Raw genomic sequence first — 25144 nt, forward strand, 5'->3', positions numbered from 1 at the left:
ATTGGCTCATAATTGCACATTAATTGATGATAATAGGACTTGTCTACGTTATTCCCTCTCACTTTATCATTTTTATATTTTAATTATTTATTATCATTTTTATAAAATAAGTGCAAAAAAATAAACGGAACTCCTATTCATGGATAGAGAAAGTATAGTTTAGTCGGTTAGACGTTTTTAAGAGCTCGAGTCATCACGATCACAAAGTAAATAGAAAATATCATTGATTTTCTAAAGTCCATCCTCCGCTATTTTAAAAAGTCACAAGAAAATAACTACAGGAATCATTATTTATAATTTTTTTCTAGAAGAAAAAACCTCCCTAAGTAAAACAAAATTAGGTAGGATAGTCGATTTTTTCTCACCATTTTAAAGAAAATTTACATGGTACTTGGTAGGAGATATTGAAATACCATTATGGCAATGAAAGCTTTTATGATACATTTAACATAAAATTGTACATTTCAAACACTAATGTCTCCTGACTTGATTCCTTGCTCTTCTTGCACGCCTTCTTCTCATGTCTCTGGCAATGAACATGTCTTCGACAACCTCTTCTATTTTGCCAAAGTATTTCTGTCTGAAGCTTCGACAGAATAAAAGTAGCCACACAATGCTTCCTACTCCCACAACATATCCAACCGCAGCACACACGTATTCCCACTCTATCTCCTTCTCCTCTTCCCCATTTTCATCATATCCAGCTGGCGGCGATACATTAGTATTACTGCAGTTTATGTCGAGAGGGTAACCGCATAGCCCCAAGTTTCCTTCAAATGAATCAGCTGAGAATGTTTGAATTTGACGACCTTTTGGGATCGCTCCAACAAACATATTGTAAGAGAGATTCAAGTGTGCAAGGAATGTGAGCCCTCCGAGCTCCTGTGGGATTGGCCCAACGAGTTGGTTTACAGAGAGGTCGAGTGATTCGAGATTACTCAACCTACCAAATGATTTTGGTATGCTTCCATTGAGGGCATTGTGGGAGAAGTTGAGTTGATGAAGTGAGGTAAGATCACCAATTGCATTTGGTATCTTTCCGTAGAAACTATTGGAGGACAAATCAATGGTACTAAAGTCTGCAAAAATTTTGTAAAGCTCCATAATTTGGCCTTTCACCATTTGTGTCATGCCAAAGCTCAGAAAGTCGATACGGAACTTTTCATCACTCGATAGCATCATAGCCGTCCAACTAGAGAAGTTGATTGATTCCAGGCTTCCACTAAAATTATTCGAAGATGCATCTAGAATCTGGAGATGTGGACAACTATTGTGACAACTTAAATCCCCATGGAATCTATTGGAGTGCAAAACAAGAACAAGTAAGGTCGATGATAGCATGCATGGGAAAGTGTCGTTCATCATGTTGTTGCCAACATTCATGTACTCCAACCCCTTGCAATGTTCAAGGGACTTTGGGATCTTCCCTTCTAAATTGTTATTGTTAAGATCCAAATAAAATAGCTCACAATCCGTAGGAAAAATGCTACCGTTGATGTTGTTTTGACTCAGATCGAGCAAGCTAATCTTTTCAAGTGGGAAAAAGGGTATGTTATTACGACTCAAATTGATATCCGTAAGGTTTATAAGTAGGCAAGCGGGTATGCTGCCACTTAATTTATTTCCAGATAAGTCAAGATGACTGAGTTGTGTGGCATTGCAGAGGCAGGTTGGAATTGATCCACTCAATCTGTTACTATACAAGTAAAGTTCAACCAGCCGTGTGGCATTACAGATGGAGGTTGGAATTGATCCACTTAAACTGTTATTAGCAAGTAACAACACTGACAGTTTAGATTCAAATGAAATGGGCAGATGCAACTCATCCCTAAGCTGGTTAGAGTCCAAGTATAGGGTGTCAAGAGAAGGAGGGATATAATAAGGCTTTTGCAGATTTGTTAGAAGATTAAAGGAGAGGACCAAAGACTCAAGTTGTGTTCCCCAAATCCAATTAGGTATTTCCCCCTGAATACTATTGTTTGAGAGATCCAATCTTTCTAGATCCAAATGTTTGATAAAACCAGGAAAACTGGACAAGTTACACGAATTTAGGTACAATTCTTTTAATTGGAGACCTCCATATGAGCTTGAATTGACGTTTCCAACATCTACTGACAAGCTATTGTAAGATAGACCAAGCAATGTGAGATTGGGAAGGCTTTGAAAAGTGCCATTAAATCGGTTGTTTTGAAGATCAAGTTCCAACAATGAAGAGAGAGCAAAAAGAGAGCGGGGAATGTTACCAGAGAATGAATTGTACTGCAAATCGAGATGAACGAGATTGGAAAGACCTTCAAAGAATGTAGAAGGAAGCGAACCTGTCAAGTAGTTATTTGACAGATCAACATGAATCAGCTTTGTTAGGTTAGCAAAGGTGGATGGAATAGAACCATTCAATCCGCAGAAACTAAGAGTCAAGTGTAAAAATCATGGATTAAATATGCCCGGTCAATGGATTTTGACCAAATAATAAATGTGACGAGACATTTAATTTTGTGAAATTAAATGACATAGCGTCGATCTACATTTTACGTAGGTAAATGTAGTATATTCACTTTCTCAAATCCGATTTCCGGTGAGTGAGAAATAGTGGATTAAAGTTGGGCATAATTAGCTTTTAATTAAAGCTTGGAGATGGAGCTTAGGGAATAATTAACTAGTGTTAATTATCCCACATTGGAGGATTAACACATCTTTAATGTGTATAAATTAAGTGACTTTATGTTACTTAATAATTATAGTGGACCAAGATGGGTGAAAGAGCCCACACGCGCGCACACGCGCGCGCCGCTGCCGCCGCCCGCGAGCCCGTGCCCATGCCCGTGCTCGCGCTCGCGCTCGCGGGCCCGAGCCCGATCTTGATCTTGATCTTGGACTTGGACTTGGATCTTGGCAATTGGTCTTTGGGTGGTCTTTGGGCTTGGTGCTTGGCCCAAACTATTCTTTTTGGACCACCGCCGAGTCAGCAATCCAAGTGGCTTGACACGTCGTCAAGCGAGGCACAGTCACGGTTGCCACGTGAGAAATCCACACGCTCCACACACGGGTGGCACATTACAGCCACACGCTTGTAACCGACGTCGGTTACGTTTTTGCCATGATGAGCCTTCAATGGCTGGTTGACCCTGCATGGTGGTTGGCCTATAAATAGGCTAGCCATACCACTGCATTAGGACACACACCTACAAGCATTCTCTGCATAAGCTCTCTCCCTCTCCCTGCATTGTCTTTCTGTCGAAGCTCTGCCCTCTCCTCCATCCCGTTCGCCGGAGCTCTGCTGATTGCGGTGCTGCATCAGAAGAGACGTAGCCGTTTTACCTTTGGGGACGACACGCCAAACCGAGAGCACTACCGGGGCGTATCTCGTCTTGCGGGAAGAGGCCTCCTCGACTCGGCTGTCATAGCATACTGGTTTAGTTGTTTCATTTTCGTTGTAACTTCAGTTCTTTTTTGTATTCCTTCTTTTGGGTTGTATTACGCCCGGTTTTGTTATCTTGTAATCCCAGAAACCAACAATCGCAAGACGAGATAGCTTGCCTTTGAAGGAATTTGAACTTCTAAACTGAACTAAAACTTCCGAAACATTAACACCTTTTGCTGGAGATGTCGACGGAATCCAACACTGCTGCTGCCAACGCCACCGCCGCCATTCCCTCCACCATGGCGACCACTGGACCGGTCAACACTTCATCGATTCCCTCGATGATGCCAACTCCTGGCTTCCCAGCCGCTTCATCCACCGTCCCTTGGGTTTGGGACAACCCCTTCGGGGCGTCCACTGGTTCCACCTTTGGTGGTTCGGTTGGTTCCACTTTTAGTGGTTCCTTCGGATCCTTTAATGGATCGAGTGTTGGTGCCTTCGGGCTCAATACTAGTGTTGGATCTTTCGGGATCAACACGAATGCTGGGGCCTTCGGGTCTCATGCGGGTGCTAGTCCCTTCGGGGCTGGTACGACCATGGCGGGCTCTATGCCCAACATGAATGGTGGGGGCTCTATGCCCAACCAAGTTGTTGGCTCCTTCGGGGGCAACGGAATTGGTTCCTTCCAAGGACCAACTGCGGCACCTTTGGCACCAAGAATGATGCCACCTGCCGAGAAGCCACCAAAGTTTGGAGGATCTGACTTCAAGCGGTGGTACCAGAAGATGTTGTTCTACTTGACAACATTGGGCGTCGCCAACTTCCTCACGGAGAACGAGCCGCCCGCGCCAAGCGACCAAGAGACTAGGCTCGAAGTCATGGCGGACTATGAAGCTTGGAGAAAAGGGGATTATCTATGTAAAAACTTTATTTTAAGTGCATTAGATGATAGCCTCTATAATGTATACTCCAATGTAACCACATCTAAACAAATGTGGGAAAGCCTAGAGAAGAAATATAGCATAGACAATGCTGCAGGGACTGAACAGGTTGTAGCATCCAAGTTTATGGACTACAAGATGGTCGACTCTCGACCCATCATGGAGCAAGTCCAAGAGCTCCAAATGATCATCCACTCCTTAGTGGCTGAAGGGATGACCTTGCCCGATAAGTTCCTAAGGTGCACGATCATTGACAAGCTCCCTCCAAGTTGGAAGGACTTCAAGAGTTATCTCAAGCACAAGCGAAAGCAGATGACCCTTGAAGACTTGATCGTGAAGTTGCGCATTGAGGCCGACGTGCGCAAAAGTGATCAAAAGGCTAAGGGCTTCACCCCAAATGAAGCCAAAGCCAACCTGTTGGAGCGGGGCGGTCCCTCCAACAAACGCCCTCGCCCAAACCGTCCAAACGACAAAGGGAAGGGAAAGCAGCCTTCAAAGAAGTTTGAAGGCGACTGCTACAAGTGTGGCAAACCAGGCCACTTTGCTAAAGACTGCCGCAGCAAGAAGAAGAAGCCGGCAGCCCACGTCGTTGAGAAGGAGTTCAAGGACTGGGATGAGAACGACCTCATTGCAGTGGTCACTGAAGAGGTTAACCTTGTTGATAACAAGGGAGGCTGGTACATCGACACCGGCGCTACTGCTCATGTTTGCTCCGACAGGAGCAAGTTTGCCTCCTACACTGCTGTTGAAGGGAGGAAGATCAACATGGGGAATCAAGCATCGTCAGAAGTCCTCGGCGTTGGCAACGTGATTCTCATGATGACGTCTGGCCTAACTATCACTTTGAAGGATGTGCTGCATGTCCCGGACATCCGCAAGAACCTAGTGTCAGGATCAATACTAGTTAATAAAGGGTTTAAACTTGTATTTGAGTCCGATAGGTTTGTCTTGTATAAGTTTGGAAAATCCATCGGAAAAGGTTATGTAACCGATGGGCTTTTCAAGCTTAGTGTAGCAACTCGAAGTGTTGCGAAGCCATTGGCCAATAAGAATAAAGCATCTACTTCCTCTTATTTGATTGAGTCTTCAAATTTGTGGCATTGTAGATTGGGACATGTAAATTCAAAAGCCATTAAAAGATTAGTAAATTTAGATTTACTAAAGGCTAATGAATTGGATATCCAAGATAAATGTGAAATTTGTCTTGAAGCAAAAATGACTAAGTTGCCGTTTCACTCGGTTGAACGAAGCACAAAACCCCTTGAATTAATTCACACGGATGTATGTGATTTAAAGATGTTGCAAACTAGAGGTGGTAAAAAGTACTTTATCACTTTCATAGATGATTGCACAAGATATTGCTACATTTATCTTTTAAGAAGCAAAGATGAAGCAATAGAGGCGTTCAAAAATTATAAGAACGAAGTTGAGAATCAACTTGGTTGTAAAATCAAAATGATTCGAAGCGATAGAGGAGGCGAATATGTAGCCCCGTTTGAGGAGTTATGCAACGCAAGTGGTATAATTCATCAAACAACTGCTCCATATTCACCACAATCTAATGGTGTTGCAGAACGCAAGAATCGAACTCTAAAAGAGATGATGAATGCACTGCTACTCAGTTCAGGATTACCACATAACATGTGGGGGGAAGCTGTTTTGACAGCAAACTATATCTTGAATAAAATCCCTCTCAAAGGAAAAGATGTTACTCCTTATGAGTTGTGGAAGGGAAGGAAGCCATCCTACAAATACCTCAAAGTGTGGGGGTGTTTGGCAAAGGTGATGGTTCCTCCGCCCAAAGAAGTTACAATCGGACCTAAGATGGTTGATTGCATCTTCATTGGATATGCACTTAACAGTAGTGCATATCGATTTGTTGTTCACAAGTCTGAAATATCGACTATCACAGTAGGAACAACAATTGAGTCGAGGAATGCTGTATTTCTCGAAAATACCTTTCCTTGCAAAGATAAGGAAAAAGTATCAACCAATTCTGAGACAAGAATTGAAGAAGCCACTAGTTCTAAACAAGTGGAAGAAGAAGCCACTAGTTCTAAATCAACAGATGCGGAACCTGAATCGCGCAAGCGTGCAAGGCCCGATCCAAAAGATACAGTACTAAGACGTGGTAATAGAGTCAGAACACCAAAAACTTTTGGTCCTGACTACATTGCTTTCATGTTGGATGAAGAACCAACATCGATAAAAGTAGCCTTTGCTGGCCCAGACGGGCTGCATTGGAGAGAAGCTGTTCAAAGCGAAATTGATTCAATTTTGCTGAACCACACATGGGTGTTGGTTGATTTGCCCGAAGGTGCTAAACCTTTAGGATGCAAATGGGTTCTTAAAAGAAAGTTTAAGGCCGATGGAACAGTTGATAAGTATAAAGCCCGATTAGTAGTAAAGGGTTTTAAACAAAAAGAAGGACATGACTTCTTCGATACCTATTCACCTGTAACAAGGATTACATCTATCCGGGTGCTTCTCGCTATTGCTGCATTGCACAATCTCGAGATTCATCAAATGGATGTAAAGACCGCGTTTCTGAATGGTGAACTAGAAGACGAAATCTACATGGAACAACCCGAAGGGTTTGTAGTACCTGGACAAGAGAAAAAGGTATACAAGCTCGTGAAATCCCTATATGGATTGAAACAAGCGCCATTGCAATGGCACTTGAAGTTTGATAATGTGATGTTATCAAATGGGTTTAAAATCAACGAGTGCGACAAATGTGTCTACATCAAGAGCACTAATAACGGTCATGTTATAGTGTGTCTCTACGTTGATGATATGTTAATCTTGGGTAGCAACACTCAAGTAATTAACGATACAAAGGCCATGTTAAAGAGAAACTTTGACATGAAAGACATGGGTCTAGCCGATGTAATTCTTGGAATGAAGATTCTAAGAACGAATGATGGAATCATCTTAACACAATCACATTATGTTGAGAAGATATTGAATAAATTCAAAGCCTATGATGGCGCGCCGGTTAAGACTCCAATTGAACTCGACGTTCACTTGAGCAAAAACAAAGGCGAGCCCGTTGCACAAGAAGAGTATGCACGGGTCATCGGGTGCATTATGTACTTGACTAATTGCACTCGACCTGACATTGCTTGTGCCGTGAACAAGTTAAGTCGTTACACGAGCAATCCAAGCAAAGAGCATTGGAGAGCTCTTGTGAGGGTTTTGAGATATTTAAAACACACTCAAAATCTTGGGCTACACTTCTCGAGATACCCCCCGGTGCTTGAAGGGTACTGTGATGCCAATTGGATATCCGATAATAGAGACTCACTTTCAACAAGTGGATATGTCTTTACTATTGGGGGTGGTGCTGTATCGTGGAAATCCACAAAACAGACCTGTATAGCCCGATCAACAATGGAATCGGAGTTCATTGCCTTGGATAAGGCTGGTGAGGAAGCCGAGTGGCTTAAGAACTTCCTTGAAGACATTCCATGTTGGTCTAAGCCAGTGCCACCAGTGCTGATTCACTGCGATAGCCAAGCGGCTATTGGAAGGGCAAACAATGGTTTCTATAACGGTAAGTCTCGACATATACGTCGACGACATAACACCGTGAGACATTTGATCACAACAGGAGTGATTACAATTGACTATGTGAAGTCAATAGATAATCTAGCGGATCCGCTAACCAAAGGGTTAAACCGTGATCAAATGAATAAGTTGCTAGAGGGAATGGGTTTGAAATCCACAAACTAAAGAATTGTCATAGTGGTAACCCAACCATGATGACTGGAGATCCCAAGAACTTGGTTCAAAGGGACAACTAAGCTATGAGAGTTCATGGAAAAACACTCAAACTATATCTATTCCCTAGAGAGCAATAGAGTGTTGGAGAACTTGCCTCGTGGTAAAGGCTAAGTCTATGACTTTTAATGGTTCTTAAGGATCTCAAAGAGATGGAATTCTCAAAGAGACCAAGTATGGCAAGGTACTTGACTAAGAATCACCTACGTAAGTGCGAAGTGTGGTCGCTTCATAAAAAACGCACTTATGAATCCAAAGTGGTGTCCAAGACCGCAATGGACACAAAACGTGAGAACGGATGAGGTTGAGGTGTTTAAGTGTTAACACCATTGTCTCGGTGCACGCCGTGGGGGATTAGTTCAAAGCATCGCGCTACTAAGCCGCCTGTGTATCCGATGGTGTCGACTATGGAGGGTTCAAAGTCAACAACTACCTATCCTTATGCTTATATACCTCGCGAGGGTTGAGCTTGTGTCTGCATGCATATGCATTCGGCTATTTCCACTCATGTGGGGGATTGTAAAAATCATGGATTAAATATGCCCGGTCAATGGATTTTGACCAAATAATAAATGTGACGAGACATTTAATTTTGTGAAATTAAATGACATAGCGTCGATCTACATTTTACGTAGGTAAATGTAGTATATTCACTTTCTCAAATCCGATTTCCGGTGAGTGAGAAATAGTGGATTAAAGTTGGGCATAATTAGCTTTTAATTAAAGCTTGGAGATGGAGCTTAGGGAATAATTAACTAGTGTTAATTATCCCACATTGGAGGATTAACACATCTTTAATGTGTATAAATTAAGTGACTTTATGTTACTTAATAATTATAGTGGACCAAGATGGGTGAAAGAGCCCACACGCGCGCACACGCGCGCGCCGCCGCCGCCGCCCGCCCGCCCGAGCCCGAGCCCGTGCCCGTGCACGTGCTCGCGCTTGCGTTCGCCGGCCGCGGGCCGCGGGCCTCGGGCCTCGGGCCCGATCTCGATCTCGATCTCGATCTTGATCTTGGACTTGGACTTGGACTTGGACTTGGACTTGGATCTTGGCAATTGGTCTTTGGGTGGTCTTTGGGCTTGGTGCTTGGCCCAAACTATTCTTTTTGGACCACCGCCGAGTCAGCAATCCAAGTGGCTTGACACGTCGTCAAGCGAGGCACAGTCACGGTTGCCACGTGAGAAATCCACACGCTCCACACACGGGTGGCACATTACAGCCACACGCTTGTAACCGACGTCGGTTACGTTTTTGCCATGATGAGCCTTCAATGGCTGGTTGACCCTGCATGGTGGTTGGCCTATAAATAGGCTAGCCATACCACTGCATTAGGACACACACCTACAAGCATTCTCTGCATAAGCTCTCTCCCTCTCCCTGCATTGTCTTTCTGTCGAAGCTCTGCCCTCTCCTCCATCCCGTTCGCCGGAGCTCTGCTGATTGCGGTGCTGCATCAGAAGAGACGTAGCCGTTTTACCTTTGGGGACGACACGCCAAACCGAGAGCACTACCGGGGCGTATCTCGTCTTGCGGGAAGAGGCCTCCTCGACTCGGCTGTCATAGCATACTGGTTTAGTTATTTCATTTTCGTTGTAACTTCAGTTCTTTTTTGTATTCCTTCTTTTGGGTTGTATTACGCCCGGTTTTGTTATCTTGTAATCCCAGAAACCAACATCAAGGTGGTCAGACTTGGAAAAAAGGTGATCAAGTCATGGAGTGATACCGCTAAAAGATGGTTCCAATCTAGTCGAAGAATAGAAAGGGAGTGAAGTTGCCAAAAGTAATTAGGCAAAGGGCCATCAAGACCACAACTAACCAAGCTCAAAGAGGTGAGGTTGGGTGAATGTGATAATGTAATATTGCCCCAATTTTTCCTTTCGTAAAAGGAAGTGATATCGACACGATCAAGATGGAGCTCTCTAAGCTCTGTTAGATTTTCGACCAGCATCTCCAAAATTGAATGATCGAGAATTACTGGATTGTTGGAGATATCGAGACTAACCAATCTCTTCAACGATGAAATTTCAACCGGAACCTGCCCACAAAAACCAGCGAGTGACAAATTCAAGTGTGTCAAATAAGTGAAATTGCCAATACCTCTTGGAATGGGATCAGTATAGTTGAAGTCATTGTCGGCAAGATTAAGCTTCTGCAGATATTTAAATCTGAAGAGACTCGACCAATCCACAATTCCACCGAAAATGGCCTCATCATCAAGCTGCAAACTAACGACATAGCCAGAAGCATCACATTCCACACCGTGCCACTTGCAACACGCATCACTTTCATTCCATCGCACCAGCTTTGTCGAATGAGAAGAATTGAAGATCAACTCATGCTTGAGTTGAAGCAACAAGGTTTCCTGATGACGGAGGCATTTGTTGTTATAAGAATGGGCAGTGAAAACGGAGGAAGAAATTATGAAACAAATGAACAGCATCAAGTTTGGAAGCATCTTGAAAGAGGGTATTGATGATTCTTTTTTTATGTACAAATGATGATATGTGAATGTGGCTTTAAATAGACAATCGCAGTATGGAAAGACTTAGTCTTTTCTGTGAGGAGGTGACAAACGGTCTCTTATGCAACCACTACCAGACACAATTATAGCAAATGAGAGAGTTAAGACCCTACCAAGTAAAATAATACCTCCGTCCCGCATTAAGTGTCACATTTAGTGTGGGTGCGGATTTTTAAAAAGGTAAAGAAAAGTAGGTTGAATAAGTTAGTGTACTCAGAATCACACTTATATATATATATTGATTTTATAATAAAATGTGAGTAGAATTGGTTAGTGCAATGTGGGGTCTACTTACCAATTATGATAAAAGTGAACTCTTATTGTTGGACGGACCGAAATGGCAAAATATAACACTTAATGTGGGACGTAGGTAGTACTTATTTGTATAATCATCAGAAATTTCGGTAATTTATATGAATTGTTGTGCATAAGACCCTATCTTTTATAAAGAAATACAAGAAAATTATTATCTCAGCAAAATTGAGAATATGTAGTCCAATACCAAAACAAATTTCAGCATCCACCCTTATGCCTTATCTACAAGGACTAAGACTTTGAAACAATTGCGACATGCAACCATTTCACTTAATGATAGACTAACAATTATACTTACTTCACTAAAACTTCAATGTCTATGCAGTTGTACATTAATTATAGCGTGTTGATTGAAGTGAGTTTAGGCCACTGCTATTTATGAGATAATGCCAGGTTTGACATTTTCAAAGATGACTATGCAAAGACGTGACTTGGAAGACTAATAGGCTTACTTTAAAGTTTAACAGTGTCTAAATTGATAGTACTCCCTCCATTTCTTTTCGGCACGAAGATTAAGAAAAAATGTATTAGGTGAGTTAAGTAAAGGGGGAATAAAGCGGAAAATGAAAAAGGTAGAGAGATGAAGAGAGAAAAAAGTGAGAGAGAGTAAAGTAGGTGTGGAAAAATGTGTTGACTTTTACTAAAAAGGGAAATGACTATATTACTATGGAACGTACCAAAATGGCAAAATGACTCTATTACTATGGAACGGAGGGAGTAAAAGATAGTTGAATGTGAGACTCCACCTAGCTTATTTTCCTCAAATCATCTCATTCAAGCATTTCAACGAACAGTTTCTCAACAAATGAAAACATCTACACCTCTGCCCTTCTTTACGCACTTGGTTAGCTTATCTCATTAGCCTACTCGATCACACTTCTCTCTTTCTCTCCTATGTTTTTCCGTTCTTGAAATATTGATATCCACATCTGCCAAAATATGGTAATCAGTTAATTAATCGTCACCAAATGCCAATTCTTGGGCCTTGCCGAGCCATAAATTTAAGTTCGACAAGATTTAGGACAGCAGGATTGGCCCAAATTCCCCCATTCGGCCCATTAACCAGACCTGATCCCACCTAACTTGGTAAATTATGTGGTGGGCTAATGGGCTGGGAAAGCCTTAATTTTTATTGGGCTGGATTATGCTTTTGTCTCTAAATTCTGGAATTGGGCCATGCCATGCCCATAAAAAAGCATTATTTATCTTTTGAAGAAACAATTCTATCTTACCAATTCCTAAAAAAGACACAAAAAGGTCACTTTCAGAAGAAGCCGTTTTGGACCCTCAAGGCTCTGTAACCTTTTTTTTTCTTTTATTCTACTTATTCTGTCCCACAAATTTAGCCGTATTCATCTTCATCCAACATTAGATGAAAAGGTGTCTCTTCTAATTAACTATTGTACTTCTCCCAATTTCTCATTTGTGATGTTTATATTGGCTCATAGTTGCATATTATTCTCTTCGTCCCACAATAAAGAGTCTAGTTTTGCAATTTCGGTCCGTCTCATAATAAAAGTTATATTTCACTTTTATTATAAATGGTAAATAAGTCATACATTCCACCAACTTATTTCACTCACTTTTCTCTATATTTCTTAAAACTCGTGCCATAATCAAAAGGACTCTTATTGCGGGACGGATGAAGTAATTTTTGGGTGCAGCAAATGCAGTATTACAAGCTTTTGTTGAAAGGCTTCAAAGCTCAGTTGAGTACAGTTTTGATTATTCAATCCTTCCCTTGATAGAGTATTCTTTTTAGGAGAGGTATTTTGGAAGTCTTTTAAATCATATTTTATGCATTTTCTTTGGAGAAATAATTATATTACAGTAGATAGTCGATTTTTTCTCACCATTTTAAAGAAAATTTACATGGTACTTGGTAGGAGATATTGAAATACCATTATGGCAATGAAAGCTTTTATGATACATTTAACATAAAATTTTTTTTTTTTAATTACCCTTTAGAATAACTATATTTTCGTCAAAATACACGGTAGGATAAAATTATACTAATATTTACATTAAAAAAAGTTAATAGCCAACAAAAAAAAGATAAAGAGAAATTGTTGAACGACGACGTTTTGTGCAACTTGTATAAACCGTATGACGCCTCTCGCATAGAATACACACAGTGGGTGAGTGTTCGAGGAGAGAAAGAAAAATGTCAGGCGGGCTCAATCGATCTTCGAGTGGTCCTACAAAGAATATCCTCCCTCCTCAGGAACTTCTCGACGATCTATGCAGGTATTTCCACATCTATTCACTTCATCGTTTCTTCAAATTAGTTTCGATTTCTACTGATTAAGTTTTGTTGGGAAACTCGATTGTTGTGTTTGAGGAAGAGTTGGTGTAGCTAGGGATTGAGTAAAACTCACACGAATTAGAAGCGCAAACAGCAAGTTGCACAGCTGAATGCTGAATTGAACATTGAGTAAAACTCAGCAAAAACTGCAAGTTGCGCATTGGAAGATGAAGTGATGCTAGTTGTGGTTATAGATTGAGGAATGGATTTTGTGATTTTTTTTAATAATAGTTGTGTTGAGTGTTGAGTGAGATTTGAAGGGGTTTTTTTTTAGTGAAAATGTGTTGTTTTTATGTTATTTTGGTTGAGTGGAAAGATGTTTGTTGTGTTTGAGGAAGATTGTTGCAGCTGGGGATTGATAAAACTCGTAGTGATTAGAAGGTCTGACTGCAAGTAGCTCAACTGAATGCTGAATGGAACATTGATTAAACCCAGCAAAAAGTGCAAGTTTCGTATAGGAGGATGGTGTGGTGTTAGTAATGGATAGAAAATGATGAATGAATTTCGTGATTTTTTTTAATAGGAGTTTAATGGGGTGAGATTTGAAGGACTTTTTGGACCATTTGATGATTTTAGGGGGTTCTTTGTGTAATTATGTTATATGTAATTTTGGTTGAAAGAGGATGTCATTGAGAATTGTTGGGTAACTGTTGATGTCAATTATGTACAGTGAACTGTGATATTTATATGTGTTTCTTTTTACCTCTGTCTATTTAGATGAGTAGGAGTAAGCAAATCATGATTCAAGAGGGAGTGACATACATTGAACTTCTGTTTGACCTCTCGTTGTGATGTTGATAATGTTATACAATGAGAAATTGACGAATTTCATGTGTTGTTTTCCTTTACAATAGTGAGCTTGTAATATGATTATTAGTTTCTTGACTGCTTTTGTGGTTGTTCTGCAGTCGGTTTGTTCTGAACGTTCCCAAGGAAGACCAGCAATCTTTTGAGAGGATTTTGTTTCTAGTGGAGTACGCACACTGGTTTTATGAAGATAATTCTGTTGAAAAGAATCCATCACTGAAGTCATTGACTTTGAAGGAATTTACTACCTTATGTATCCTTAAGACCTACCTCAGAGTCTAATTCACTAATTCCTGGGTTTTGCTGATTTGTTCAAATGTTGAAGAGGATTAAAATTTGTTTGTTGTAGTGAGTTTTACATACTCGTTACTACCTGGTTGTCATTTGCTCATCAGCTTTTTCATATTCATTCTTTTTTTTCTGAATAGGGATAGGTGCTAATAGTTTCGACTTCATATATGTGTGCTGATCTAAATAAGCATGATGCAACTTGAAGGCTCTGTGTCTCATATACAGTGTGCATTTCTCCTTAACCGATTCCAGTGTTTAACAATTGTGATGTTCTGAAACCGTACGTACCTCATATAGATGACATATTTAAGGACTTCACATCCTATAAATTTCGAGTTCCAGTCACCGGAGCCATTATTCTCGATGAGACTTATGAACGGGTGAGGTCTTCTACTCATAACTGATCTATATGGTCTCCTCGTTAGGATTTATATGCTTAGTCAACCTATTTAATTGAAAAGGGAAGCCTGTTTATCTCAATTGATGTGTTTATATCACAAATGTGTTCATGTGTTTATACATGCTCTATATGTTTAATTTAGGTGCTAAATAACTAGAGTTGACGTTTCCCTCTCTGCATAAAGAGTGTGAACTCAGCTTATTATACTTAGCCAATTTTTAGATTTTGCATTATTTTCTTATTTGCAGTGCTTGTTAGTCAAAGGATGGAAAGGAAGTAGTTGGAGCTTTCCCCGTGGAAAGAAGAACAAAGACGAGGAAGATCATAAGTGTGCCATTAGAGAAGTAAGCCTGTCTTCTTATGCTCTTTTTAATTTGAATGATTGGCTGTAGAATAATTTGAAGCACAAGGGTTCTGGAATTTGATTTTAAGCATGATCAATGATAGTATGTTTTGCTTGGGGCTCTTTCTTTCATAGTCATATAATACTCTGATTGTCTTTACTGTTGCACACTGAAATAGGCGGAATAAGAATACATTTCCCACTTCATTTTGTGTTCTCTTTTAGGAGTAAAGGAACAATTTCCTAGAGATAACATCTTAGTCTGATACTCTGGGTTCTTACAATCTTACTTGAAACATTGTTCATCTGCTATAATTAATTAACCTCCAATCACTCATTCCTTTCTTTGTGCATTCTTTGTGCTCTAGTATTAGCAGATTCTAATTTCGTGTCATGGATGCAGGTATTAGAGGAAACAGGTTTTGATGTTTCAGAACTCCTTAATGAAGACGAGCACATCGAAATGATTTTCGGACAGCAGAGAGTGAGGCTATACATAGTTTCTGGGGTGAAAGAGGACACATATTTTGCTCCACAAACTAAGAAAGAGATAAGTGTATGTCATTCCCCTTCTGATATATCTGAATTTAGGAAGTTCCTGAAATACATTGTCTCTTTACTTGTTGTACCAATCTTTATTTTTCTGTATCACAGTCCAATTGTCTTGTAACGGTTCTGTTTAGTACATTCAAAAGAGTGGCAAGCTGAGCTGCTTTTGTGGTTGACAAATTTATTTTTTAAGCCCTTATAAAGTGTTATGATGTTGCTTATGAATATCCAGAGGCTTATCTGTTGCAACCTTAAAAAAGCTTTGTTATTGTTTTAACTTTTATGGTTATTTGCAGGAAATTGCATGGCAGCGGCTTGATGAGCTTCAATCAGCGAGTGGTGATGTCATATCTCGTGGGGTCACTGGGCTCAAGCTCTATATGGTTGCTCCATTTTTGGCGTAAGTTATTCTTCAATCTTCATGTTGAAAACTTTCTAATCATTTCTGCTCTAAAAAATCGGTAATCTTTTCTGCAGATCTTTGAAGTCGTGGATCTCAAAGCATCCCCCTCAAGTAGCAACTATGTATAACAAACCTCCAAAAGGTCCTTTCTCCCATTATCATTCTCACTTATTGGTCATCATATATCTTTATTTGTTTATCGACTATAAAATGCTCAAACAAGAACTTATTCTCTTCTACCTAAACTCACGTCTACATTTCCACTTCTTCCAAGAAAGAAACCTGTTTTGAATATTCTCACATTCTCTTTTGCACAGATCTTTGACATTTTCGTGAATAGAGTTTCTGCTATTCCCCTATGTAAATCTTGGAAATTCACTAGTTCTTAATATGTTGTTTATTAATCACATCATGCTTTAAACAGAGATACATTCCATTTTCTCCCATATCTAATCTTTAAACATAAGCAGCTTCCCCTTGGTGAATATGGATAAACCAATATAGTATGTTACAAAAATTGGCTTCTTGATGCTTGCATATCTATTTATATATGGTGGTACAGCAGCATTTCGGCAGTTATGTTTATCTGTGAGTTCATATACATCGATTTTTTTGGTTTAGAATCATGAGTCTCCTGACTGAGATTCTAGTTGTCTTGATTAAACTTTGGTTGACAATTTGTCTTAAATTTGAACAGTTACTGTATGGAAGGCTAAAAACAGTAATGGTGGAATCCCATCTGTAGCAGTCGAGCGCCAGCCAAGTAAAACGATACCTGATGCCCACCCTCCTGAAGCTCAACCAGTAAGCGCCTTCAGAAGCTTCCGGTTCGATACTGGCCCAATCTTGCAAGCAGTGGACGCTGCATTCTCTAACTGAACGTCGAACAAATTGACCCCCCGGTTGTAAAGCATTTTCGTGCACATATTGAAGACCCAGTGACCCCTTTCGTGGTGAAGTCAATATATCGGTATCGTAGTTGCTGTATATCCATGTGTGGAATGGAAGTTTAGACTGTGTATGTACATTTCTGTACATAGAGACCTGTTGATGAGAGATTGGGTGAGTGAGTGAGAGTTTGCTTATTGCCTTCCCTAATCTCTTTCTTACTGTATTTTGGTCCATTTGTTTCCTTACTAAGTTGGACTCTTCTTTGAAGTAAAGTGTGGACTTATAACTACATAGTTTGTGGTGTGCACTCTCTTTCCCTCTCTCTATTCTTTTGCATATTTTTGCAATAATTTGCAATGCTTCTAAATTTTGTAGCAAAAAGTGAGTTGGGCAAATGGGTAAATTGGCAAATTTTTCATAAACTTAATTATAAATCACAAAGTTTGTAATTTTTGAAAGGATCATATTTGTCTCCTTTTTGGTGAAATAACATGGATAATTGCAAATATTATAAACTTCATTATATATAATTCATTGTTTGAAAAGCATTGGACGAACTGGAATTTGATCAATCTTTCATCTTTTATATGACAATTTGTCAAAAAAATCATACATTTCCAATTTTTCTGATCATTAATTTTTTCAATGACTCTGTTCTGCAACAAATTGAAAAGGTACCACTTCCACCATTATTGTTATGATTTATACAAATTGTCTAAAATCAAAGCCCTGATCAAAATAGAGTATATGTATGCTTTTAATAAATCAACTCTAAAATTTATAAACTAGATGAATTGTACCTAGAATCTCAACATGACAGCCAGGTCACGTAAGTGGAAAGTCAAAGTTTTAATTTAGGGATTAGGTAACTTTGAATTTTATACGAATAGTTGGTTGGTCAATTTATGTTAGTTCCCTATAACTAAAAAACACATTTTTTAAATATCTGCAATTCCTCAGAGATTCAGAGGAAAAAAGAAAAAAAAATAGACTAGCAAGAAAATTTCAAGTTTTCTACTAAGGCACAAGAATTAATATCTCTAAACTAAATAACTCCCTAACCACTCCGGCGGAGCTCAGCCGCCTGCAGCCACTACGGTGGGCTGGCGCCCTCCGCCGCAGCTAAGGGCCCTAATCAGTCCCCTCAACCCCCACCCCCGATCTCCCATCACCTCACCATCATCACCACCTCTAAATCCAAACATCACCGGAGAAGACGGCGGCGGCGGCGACGATCGACGGCGGCTCTGCCTCTTCCTGATGTCGCTCAGCTCAACCACCGGAGAAAATCTCGAAACCCCAAATAAGAAAAAGTACCACTTGACCTTCACCTGCTTGCCGGAGTTGTACGCCCTCCTCTGCATCGCCGCGGTTGTACATTTGGCCCCAGTCAGCCGCCACCGCCAACGGCTAGTTTTGTTGGGGCTTGTTTGGTTGTTGGTGGTGATTTGTTTTTTGTCATTAGCTCGGTTTGGTGAGGGTGTTGCTAGGTGTTTGTAGGGGATGAGCTTGCCGCAGAAGATGATGTTTTGCGGTGGGAGGAAGGCGGCGGAGGAGGCGGAGGGGGAGAGTTCTTGGCTGAAGAATTCGAAGTAGTCTTGGTCGGAGGAGGCGGTGGTGGTGGTGGAGTGTTGATCCCAATCATTGCTTTGATCACTGTATAATGGGAGATCACATAGTGAGAGGGTTTCTGTTTCTTCTAATTCTTCTTCTTCTTCTTCTTGTTGGATGTTTGATGGTGTGAGGGTTTGTGGAGGGGGAGAGTCTTGAAATCCCATGTTTGAGAGAGGGAGAAAAGGTTTGAGAGAGTTGGATGAAGGAATTCGAGGGTTGAGGGTATATATATGGTTTGGAGAGAGATAGATTATATGAAAATGACTTGGTGGTTATTTAACTGAAAAAATGTAAGATTTGTTGTTTATTCATGATTGCTTTTAGGGATATGGCATTCTTCTAGACAGATAAAAGGTGAGATTATTTTTTTTGTTGATAAATAAATAGAAATTGTGAATGGGATATTAAGTAAGTACTAGGCCAACATATGTAAAATATGAGATTGTTTCATTTTATCATTTTAGTATGTCAATTATTATTTGTATAACTTTACTTTTGTTATTTTAGTATAAGTAAATTTACCTCACATTTGTTTATTTATCTTTTTTATATTTTATTATAAAGTTAATATATCAAATGTGATCTATATTCTAGTGATTTTTATACTCATCCTTCACAATTCCTAAAATATGAGTTATTAAAAATAAAGACATTTATTAACAAATGAAAGAAGTATTTTTTTAATAAACGTGTTGAAAAGCTTAGAACAAAAGTGAGACGAGAGATGATTATTAAAAATAGGCGATGATATACTGATGGCTACTCAGTTAATTAAGTCTATCTTATTTTCGTTTTTATTTTAAAGAAGATCAATTATAATTTCCCATTTCTCTTATGGGGATTTAAACCTATGATCTACATGAAACTACACAATAATAATATTTTCACAATTTTTCTATAATTGTGATGTGATTACATTATATCAAATTGTATACTTGGCATCGTGACTGAAAAATATGGCATGTAATCCATTAATTCTATTTATCTTCATGAAACTACACAATAATAATACTCCATTTTCACAATTTTTCTATAGTTGTGATGTGATTACATTATACTCCTATCAAATTGTATACTTGGCATCGTGACTAAAAATCGCAATACAAAATTATATTTTAGACACCTACACTCTATATTGAATATACATGTGTCATCAGTCTTGTGATTTTCTAGAAGTGGGGTGGAACGCACAAGAAAATTGACGATAATTATACCATGTTTTGGGGCATATTTTCTGGCAAAATATGCTACTACAACTAGTTAAACTATATTTTATATTTATTCCACATTCTCAACTTAGACATGTCTTATTAGTCTAAATGTAACATGACTCCGATCCATATCATTGTGGATTATATTATAGCATTCGATTATTTTATGAAACTGGTATAATTAAATATGTATCTTCAAAATCTATTTTTAATATAATATTTATGGTACATACTATAAATATTATACTGAAAATAGGGTGCTATAAATACTATTTCTCTTGCATTTTCAGTATAATATTTATGATATATATTAGTAGTAATATTATTTTCCCAAATTTGAGCCGTCCACTAATAATGAAATTAGGTTTATGGCCCAACCATTCTTGTCCTTTTCTAACAAAACAATGAATTCAAACTATTTCTGACTTTTCCTTTTATCAATTTTTAATAAAATTGTAATTTATTTCTAGAAGAAAAGATATGTAGATCAAGGACAATAAGAAAAAGGATTATAGTCTTATGCTGAATCTTAAATAGCTAGAGCAAGAGCACTAACTGTATATTTAACAATTTAAATAAATATGTGTATTTTATTTATGAAAATACTTGTATAAAACTAGTTGGAAGATAGGGCAGCCTCAAAAGTCAAAACACATTTTTTTTTCTAACAACGCCAAAATATATGACAAATGGAAAGGCAATTATATATTCATGGATCGTACGTAATATACAAAATTAATAAATTATGTTTAACATGGAGGAAATTATTACTCCTTTCATCCCATATTAATATTATGTGAGAGTGAGGCAGATCAGTACTGTGTTATAAACAATAAATGAAGTTGATAATTTTTAAATTTTAATACTACTATATTTTCAATTAAATATAATGGTTTCTAGTAATTCCCCAAATAAAATCGAGTGTGATTATTTAATAGTATTAAATAGTAGGAATTAATTATTTTTTCAGAGTGGTGTCCACGTCTTCTAGAATACTACGTAGGCAGGTTGCTGCCAACAAACATTGTATGCAATTAATTAGCAATATTGATTTCCCTAAAAAAAAGTTCTCCTAAATCCTGATTAGTAATTAGTTAATTACGTGACATGTGGGGCAAATCAGTGTTGTTCTAGAAATGGGCCCCAACACGTGCCGCCTTTGAACGGCCCCCCCTATTTCTATTGACATACAAAAAAAATTATCTTAAAGTTTTTGTCTTTTTTACACATCATTGTACTCCGTAATTTGTAGTACTCCCTCCGGGCTACTCGCCTCTTTTCTTTTCGGCACGGAGATTAAGGAATGAGTGTATAGGAAAGTCAAAAATGACGGGTGAAAATTTTTACTAAAAATGGAAAGAGTGCAAGTAACTTGGGACGCCCAAAAAGGAAATAAGTGCGAGTAGTGCGGGACGGAAGGAGTATGTGTTATATTTTGTTTAGGGTTGATAAATCAATTTAAGCTAAGGTTGTAATGACTATATTTGAGTTTGAGCATTAGAAACACACACAATATGTTCAAATCTAGGAATGAATTTGAGAGCTTTTTTATAATTCAACGATCGAATTTATAATCAGCAATATCATAAATTTTTCAAGCTAGATTCTATTTTTGACGATTTATAGTACTAATGAACTACTCCATATAATAAGAGTTCTAGATGAATAAAGCCGCTCACAAGCTATTCGAAGCTCGTTTCTGAAAACACTCGTTTGAGGCTCATTTAATAATGCTCGTTAGCTATACGAATCCAACTTGAGCATGCTAGATCGGTCCGTTTGATAAATTTTTTTTTGAATTGTATCAATATAGCCTCCATGTTTAATTTTGAAATGTATTAGTATAGGCAGCTAAGATTTATTGATATAAGTTTGTGATTGGGATTCTAATAAATGGTGATAGTAAGTGTGGTGGTCCATTATTCTAGAAATGGGGCCAAAAATACTCCAACCCTTTGACTGCTTTTGGGCGTCAGTCTTCAACCATTTTGTTTGCGTGCGGACTGGATTTATTTGCTGCAAAGTTCTATTTTCCGACTTAAATAATACTTCATCCGTTCCAATTTAGTTGACTCATTTTTTTTCCAGACAAATTATTTAGGAGAATGGGACTATTTACGTCCCACATATATGTAAAATGGAACGAATCAAAAAGAAATAGTAGCCGAGTCAAGTGTGACGGAGGAAGTAATAAATAAATAGAAAATTCCACTGTAGAAAAAGGAAAAAGTTTTTTTTTATTTGATGCCATTTACATATTTACCTTATTATTTTCATTAATCTTTTATAAGTATTCCATATTAAACTCTTCTTGAATACTTATTACATCACTTTCTCTAAGTAATGTCTTGAGTTCTTGGACTTGCAGTGACTTGGAACATAAACTTTACCAAGATCAAACATTTGGTGGAATTTAAGGAAAAGAAAACAGATTAGTCAAATTTATTAGTCAAACAGATTACAACGAAGTCTCTCTCTCGCAAACAAAACAAACAAACGGCTTGAAAATATTTTTCAAACTATACAATTTATTCTGGAAAACGAGAGAAAAAAAACTCACTGCTCCTATATCAGCACCTCTCAAGTCAATTCAACCTTATAATCAAATAAGATGATAATATGCACACGGCGTGCAAAGAACATGGGGTCGAGTTAAGTATACGCATGCCATGTGGAGAGCAATGGGTCGAGTTGGATACAAACACGACGTGCGAAGAACATGGTTTAGAGACACAAAACCGAGCTTCGTTCACATTTCTATAGCTATTACTTTTGCCATAGAAGAAAACATAAGTTCCAGTCCTTCCACACTGTAGGAAAAACATAGGCAACCTAACTCCATCATTTAGCACTGGGTTGTCTTAGATGGACACATGCCAGGCAAAGAATAAGGGCTTAAATACACAAAACCAAGCTTCGTTCATATTTCTATAACTATAACTTCTGTCATAGAAGAAAACCTAAGGTTGCAATCCTTCCACATTGTAGGAATAATAGGCAACCTAACTCATCATTTTGTTTTAGTGTCTGAATTTTCATGATATGTATGTCATCTCATTTGAAACTCAACTTAAAAGGCAAACACTTTAAATAGAAGAACATGACTTCAATCATCTATATAGGGTCAAAATCAAGAACTGGTTTATAACTGAGGATGTTAACGAGAGAGAAGCTAGGCTGACTGCGTAATAAACCATGCCGATAAAAGCAGTCATATAAACGCAAAAAAGATTTCACACAGAGGAACATCTTCATGTAAAATGAGAGGAAATATGTTCAAAATTGCAGAAATATATGTTTTATATGTGTCTGCTTGAAAAGGGGGGTAATCCTTGTGACATACCGGGATAACCTTATTTCATGCCTGAAGGCTGAAACTTCACGGGAGAGTTTTGAATGCGTTCATGCGGAGAAAGGAGGAGAGTTACAGCTGTAAATACGGAACCTCACAAGTTCTTGAAAGCAGTATCACGAGACCGGTCATGAGGGTTCAACCTTGCTAGCAATGCCTTGTTATCACAATGCTCTTCATCGATGTAGTAGAAATTGCCATTAGCCTTGAATGATACGTATGGCCTCTGGGTCTCTGCAGGTCGGATATCTGCAAACATGATGGTCCTGGTTAAATATGTGCCCAGCCACGACATCATGTCGACCTCGAAGCTGTCAGAGCCAGGCTGCCATCTGAGTCTGTGGACATAAGGGCTCACAAACCAGTGAAGGGCACCAGTGGTTGAAGCACTTAAAAATATGACCGAAGATGCAACTGCGCCCTTTAGAATCACATTCGAGGCTTGAGATGTCATTAATGTGACGATGGGGCCTAGTGACACTGAGAGGCAGCACGTTGAAAGTGAGAGGAGCTTCACTTTCTTGATTGTATTTGATATAGGACCGTTGTAAACAACCTCATAGTTCTTGATATCATTTCCCTCTTCTCCCCCGTTTTCACGCCCGATACTAATCTTGTTCCTATCTGCTACTGCAGCTGATCGAGATATAAATCGTCTCTGTATGGAAGAAAACTGCACTGCAGAGTTGGCATTGGTTTTGGAGCATAGTGCATCGGCCCACGGACCAACCCTAGGGAGGTGGTTGCCTGATGCAAAGAACAACAGTATAAATTACAACGATAAAGAAACCTAGTTTTGCAATGTCGAATTACCAAGTTTACCCAGATAGCAACGACCAAGCAGTATCAGCTTGGATTAAATTGTAAGATTATATGAATACAAGGAGCTAGTCCTAAAGCGCATGCTCGCTTCCAACTACTATTTTTGTTTAGTCTGAATATGACTCCCCATTTTCAGCCGCAAGTTTTTGCTACCTATACATCTTATGACAAAGTAAGGTCCCATAAGGAAGCAACAATAGAGATGTTGACATAAATACACGTATAACGAGCAGGCGAGACACTGCAGAGTTGGAGAGAGACTATTAGAAAAACTCTACCTCACAGGAGAAGCCAATTGCAGCTAGTCTATATACAATCATCCTCTAGCACAACGGAAATGGGCTCAACACATGAATATGAATGAAATTAAATGACCATGACAGACACACCAGAGAGTTGGAGAGAAACGATGGAAAAACTCTAAGCTCAGAGCATAATAATTCAGCTAACATATATACATATCTAGCACAACTGAATCGGGCTCTACGTGATACAGGAAAGCGTTGTTGTGTTACGTTTAATGCACATTCAAACAATTCGATGCTTGATCTCATGAAAACATAAAAATGGCAACGAACTCGATGCAAACTGTCAATATCTCTCCAACTATGCTTGGATTACGGTGAAAACTAACTTGATCACTACTTGACCGTGAAAAAACTAGTCTTTAACACCAGCTCACTGCCAAAAATACTACTACTATGAATTCCTCCTCAGTTCTATTTGGGGCAAAAAACAGATTAAAAATGGATTCTTAAATAGCCAAACTCACTCAGATTTTGAAAATTGTGTATCTGATTCAAAGAAAAGGCGAGTCCCAACATCCCTAAATTTTGTTCCTTACTGCAACGAGCCCAATTTCTGCCCAATTCTACATTTCTAATTTCCAGATATAAAAAAGCTATAATCATTCTCCCATTCTCTTCAACATAAATTATCGAAAGAACGACACACAATTAGCCGGAGACAATAAAATTCAGCTGAAAATTTATATACTACGAGCAGTAGAGATGAAATCAAGTAAGCAACAATATGGAGAGTTTGAAGAATCATGAATGATTGAGATAGAGAACCTGAACAGAAGGTTTTAGACTGAGATCTAAGCAAACGGAACATCGCAGCTCTCGCCATTTTTCTCCTCGAGCTAGAAATTATGCTTCCGATTTCAGTAGTATAAAACCCTTTGAGAGAATGCGAGGGTTTAATTAATCTATATATAAAATATGTTAGA

At 38.8% G+C, this 25144-nt stretch overlaps 4 protein-coding genes across 4 annotated transcripts; 1 reads left to right on the forward strand and 3 right to left on the reverse strand.

Annotated features, from left to right (window-relative positions):
- Positions 1-471: 471 nt before the first annotated feature.
- Positions 472-10544, reverse strand: LOC121764533 (receptor-like protein 35). The gene is made up of 2 exons (XM_042160542.1): positions 10187-10544; positions 472-2318 (listed from the first exon to the last, which is right to left on the reverse strand). Exons 1-2 carry the CDS (start codon positions 10542-10544, stop codon positions 472-474), a joined length of 2205 nt encoding a protein of 734 aa, XP_042016476.1.
- Positions 10545-13039: 2495 nt separating this feature from the next.
- Positions 13040-17203, forward strand: LOC121766018 (mRNA-decapping enzyme subunit 2-like). Its single transcript, XM_042162349.1, has 8 exons — positions 13040-13172; positions 14139-14290; positions 14581-14708; positions 14977-15072; positions 15475-15627; positions 15917-16020; positions 16098-16165; positions 16721-17203. The coding sequence occupies exons 1-8, from the start codon at positions 13090-13092 to the stop codon at positions 16900-16902; spliced, it is 966 nt and encodes a 321-aa protein (XP_042018283.1). The 5' UTR covers positions 13040-13089; the 3' UTR covers positions 16903-17203.
- Positions 17204-17990: 787 nt separating this feature from the next.
- On the reverse strand, positions 17991-18692 carry LOC121764534. Its single transcript, XM_042160543.1, has one exon. The coding sequence runs from the start codon at positions 18690-18692 to the stop codon at positions 17991-17993; it is 702 nt and encodes a 233-aa protein (XP_042016477.1).
- A 3459-nt stretch (positions 18693-22151) lies between these two features.
- On the reverse strand, positions 22152-25132 carry LOC121763258. The gene is made up of 2 exons (XM_042159234.1): positions 24987-25132; positions 22152-23838 (listed from the first exon to the last, which is right to left on the reverse strand). Exons 1-2 carry the CDS (start codon positions 25042-25044, stop codon positions 23186-23188), a joined length of 711 nt encoding a protein of 236 aa, XP_042015168.1. The 5' UTR covers positions 25045-25132; the 3' UTR covers positions 22152-23185.
- Between the last annotated feature and the right edge of the window lie 12 nt (positions 25133-25144).

Source organism: Salvia splendens, chromosome 14, assembly GCF_004379255.2.
Source record: "Salvia splendens isolate huo1 chromosome 14, SspV2, whole genome shotgun sequence".
NCBI lineage: Eukaryota > Viridiplantae > Streptophyta > Magnoliopsida > Lamiales > Lamiaceae > Salvia > Salvia splendens.

Coding starts and splice junctions, on each gene's coding strand:
- LOC121766018 (XM_042162349.1), top strand. CDS start 13,090: ATGTCAGGCGGGCTCAATCGATCTTCGAGTGGTCCTACAAAGAATATC. Junction 13,173..14,138: donor CTTCTCGACGATCTATGCAG/GTATTTCCACAT, acceptor GTTGTTCTGCAG/TCGGTTTGTTCTGAACGTTC. Junction 16,166..16,720: donor GTATAACAAACCTCCAAAAG/GTCCTTTCTCCC, acceptor AAATTTGAACAG/TTACTGTATGGAAGGCTAAA.
- LOC121763258 (XM_042159234.1), bottom strand. CDS start 25,044: ATGGCGAGAGCTGCGATGTTCCGTTTGCTTAGATCTCAGTCTAAAACC. Junction 23,839..24,986: donor GTCTAAAACCTTCTGTTCAG/GTTCTCTATCTC, acceptor TCTTTGCATCAG/GCAACCACCTCCCTAGGGTT.
- LOC121764533 (XM_042160542.1), bottom strand. CDS start 10,544: ATGCTTCCAAACTTGATGCTGTTCATTTGTTTCATAATTTCTTCCTCC. Junction 2,319..10,186: donor TACTGATCCCATTCCAAGAG/GTATTGGCAATT, acceptor ACTACTTGACAG/GTTCGCTTCCTTCTACATTC.
- LOC121764534 (XM_042160543.1), bottom strand. CDS start 18,692: ATGGGATTTCAAGACTCTCCCCCTCCACAAACCCTCACACCATCAAAC.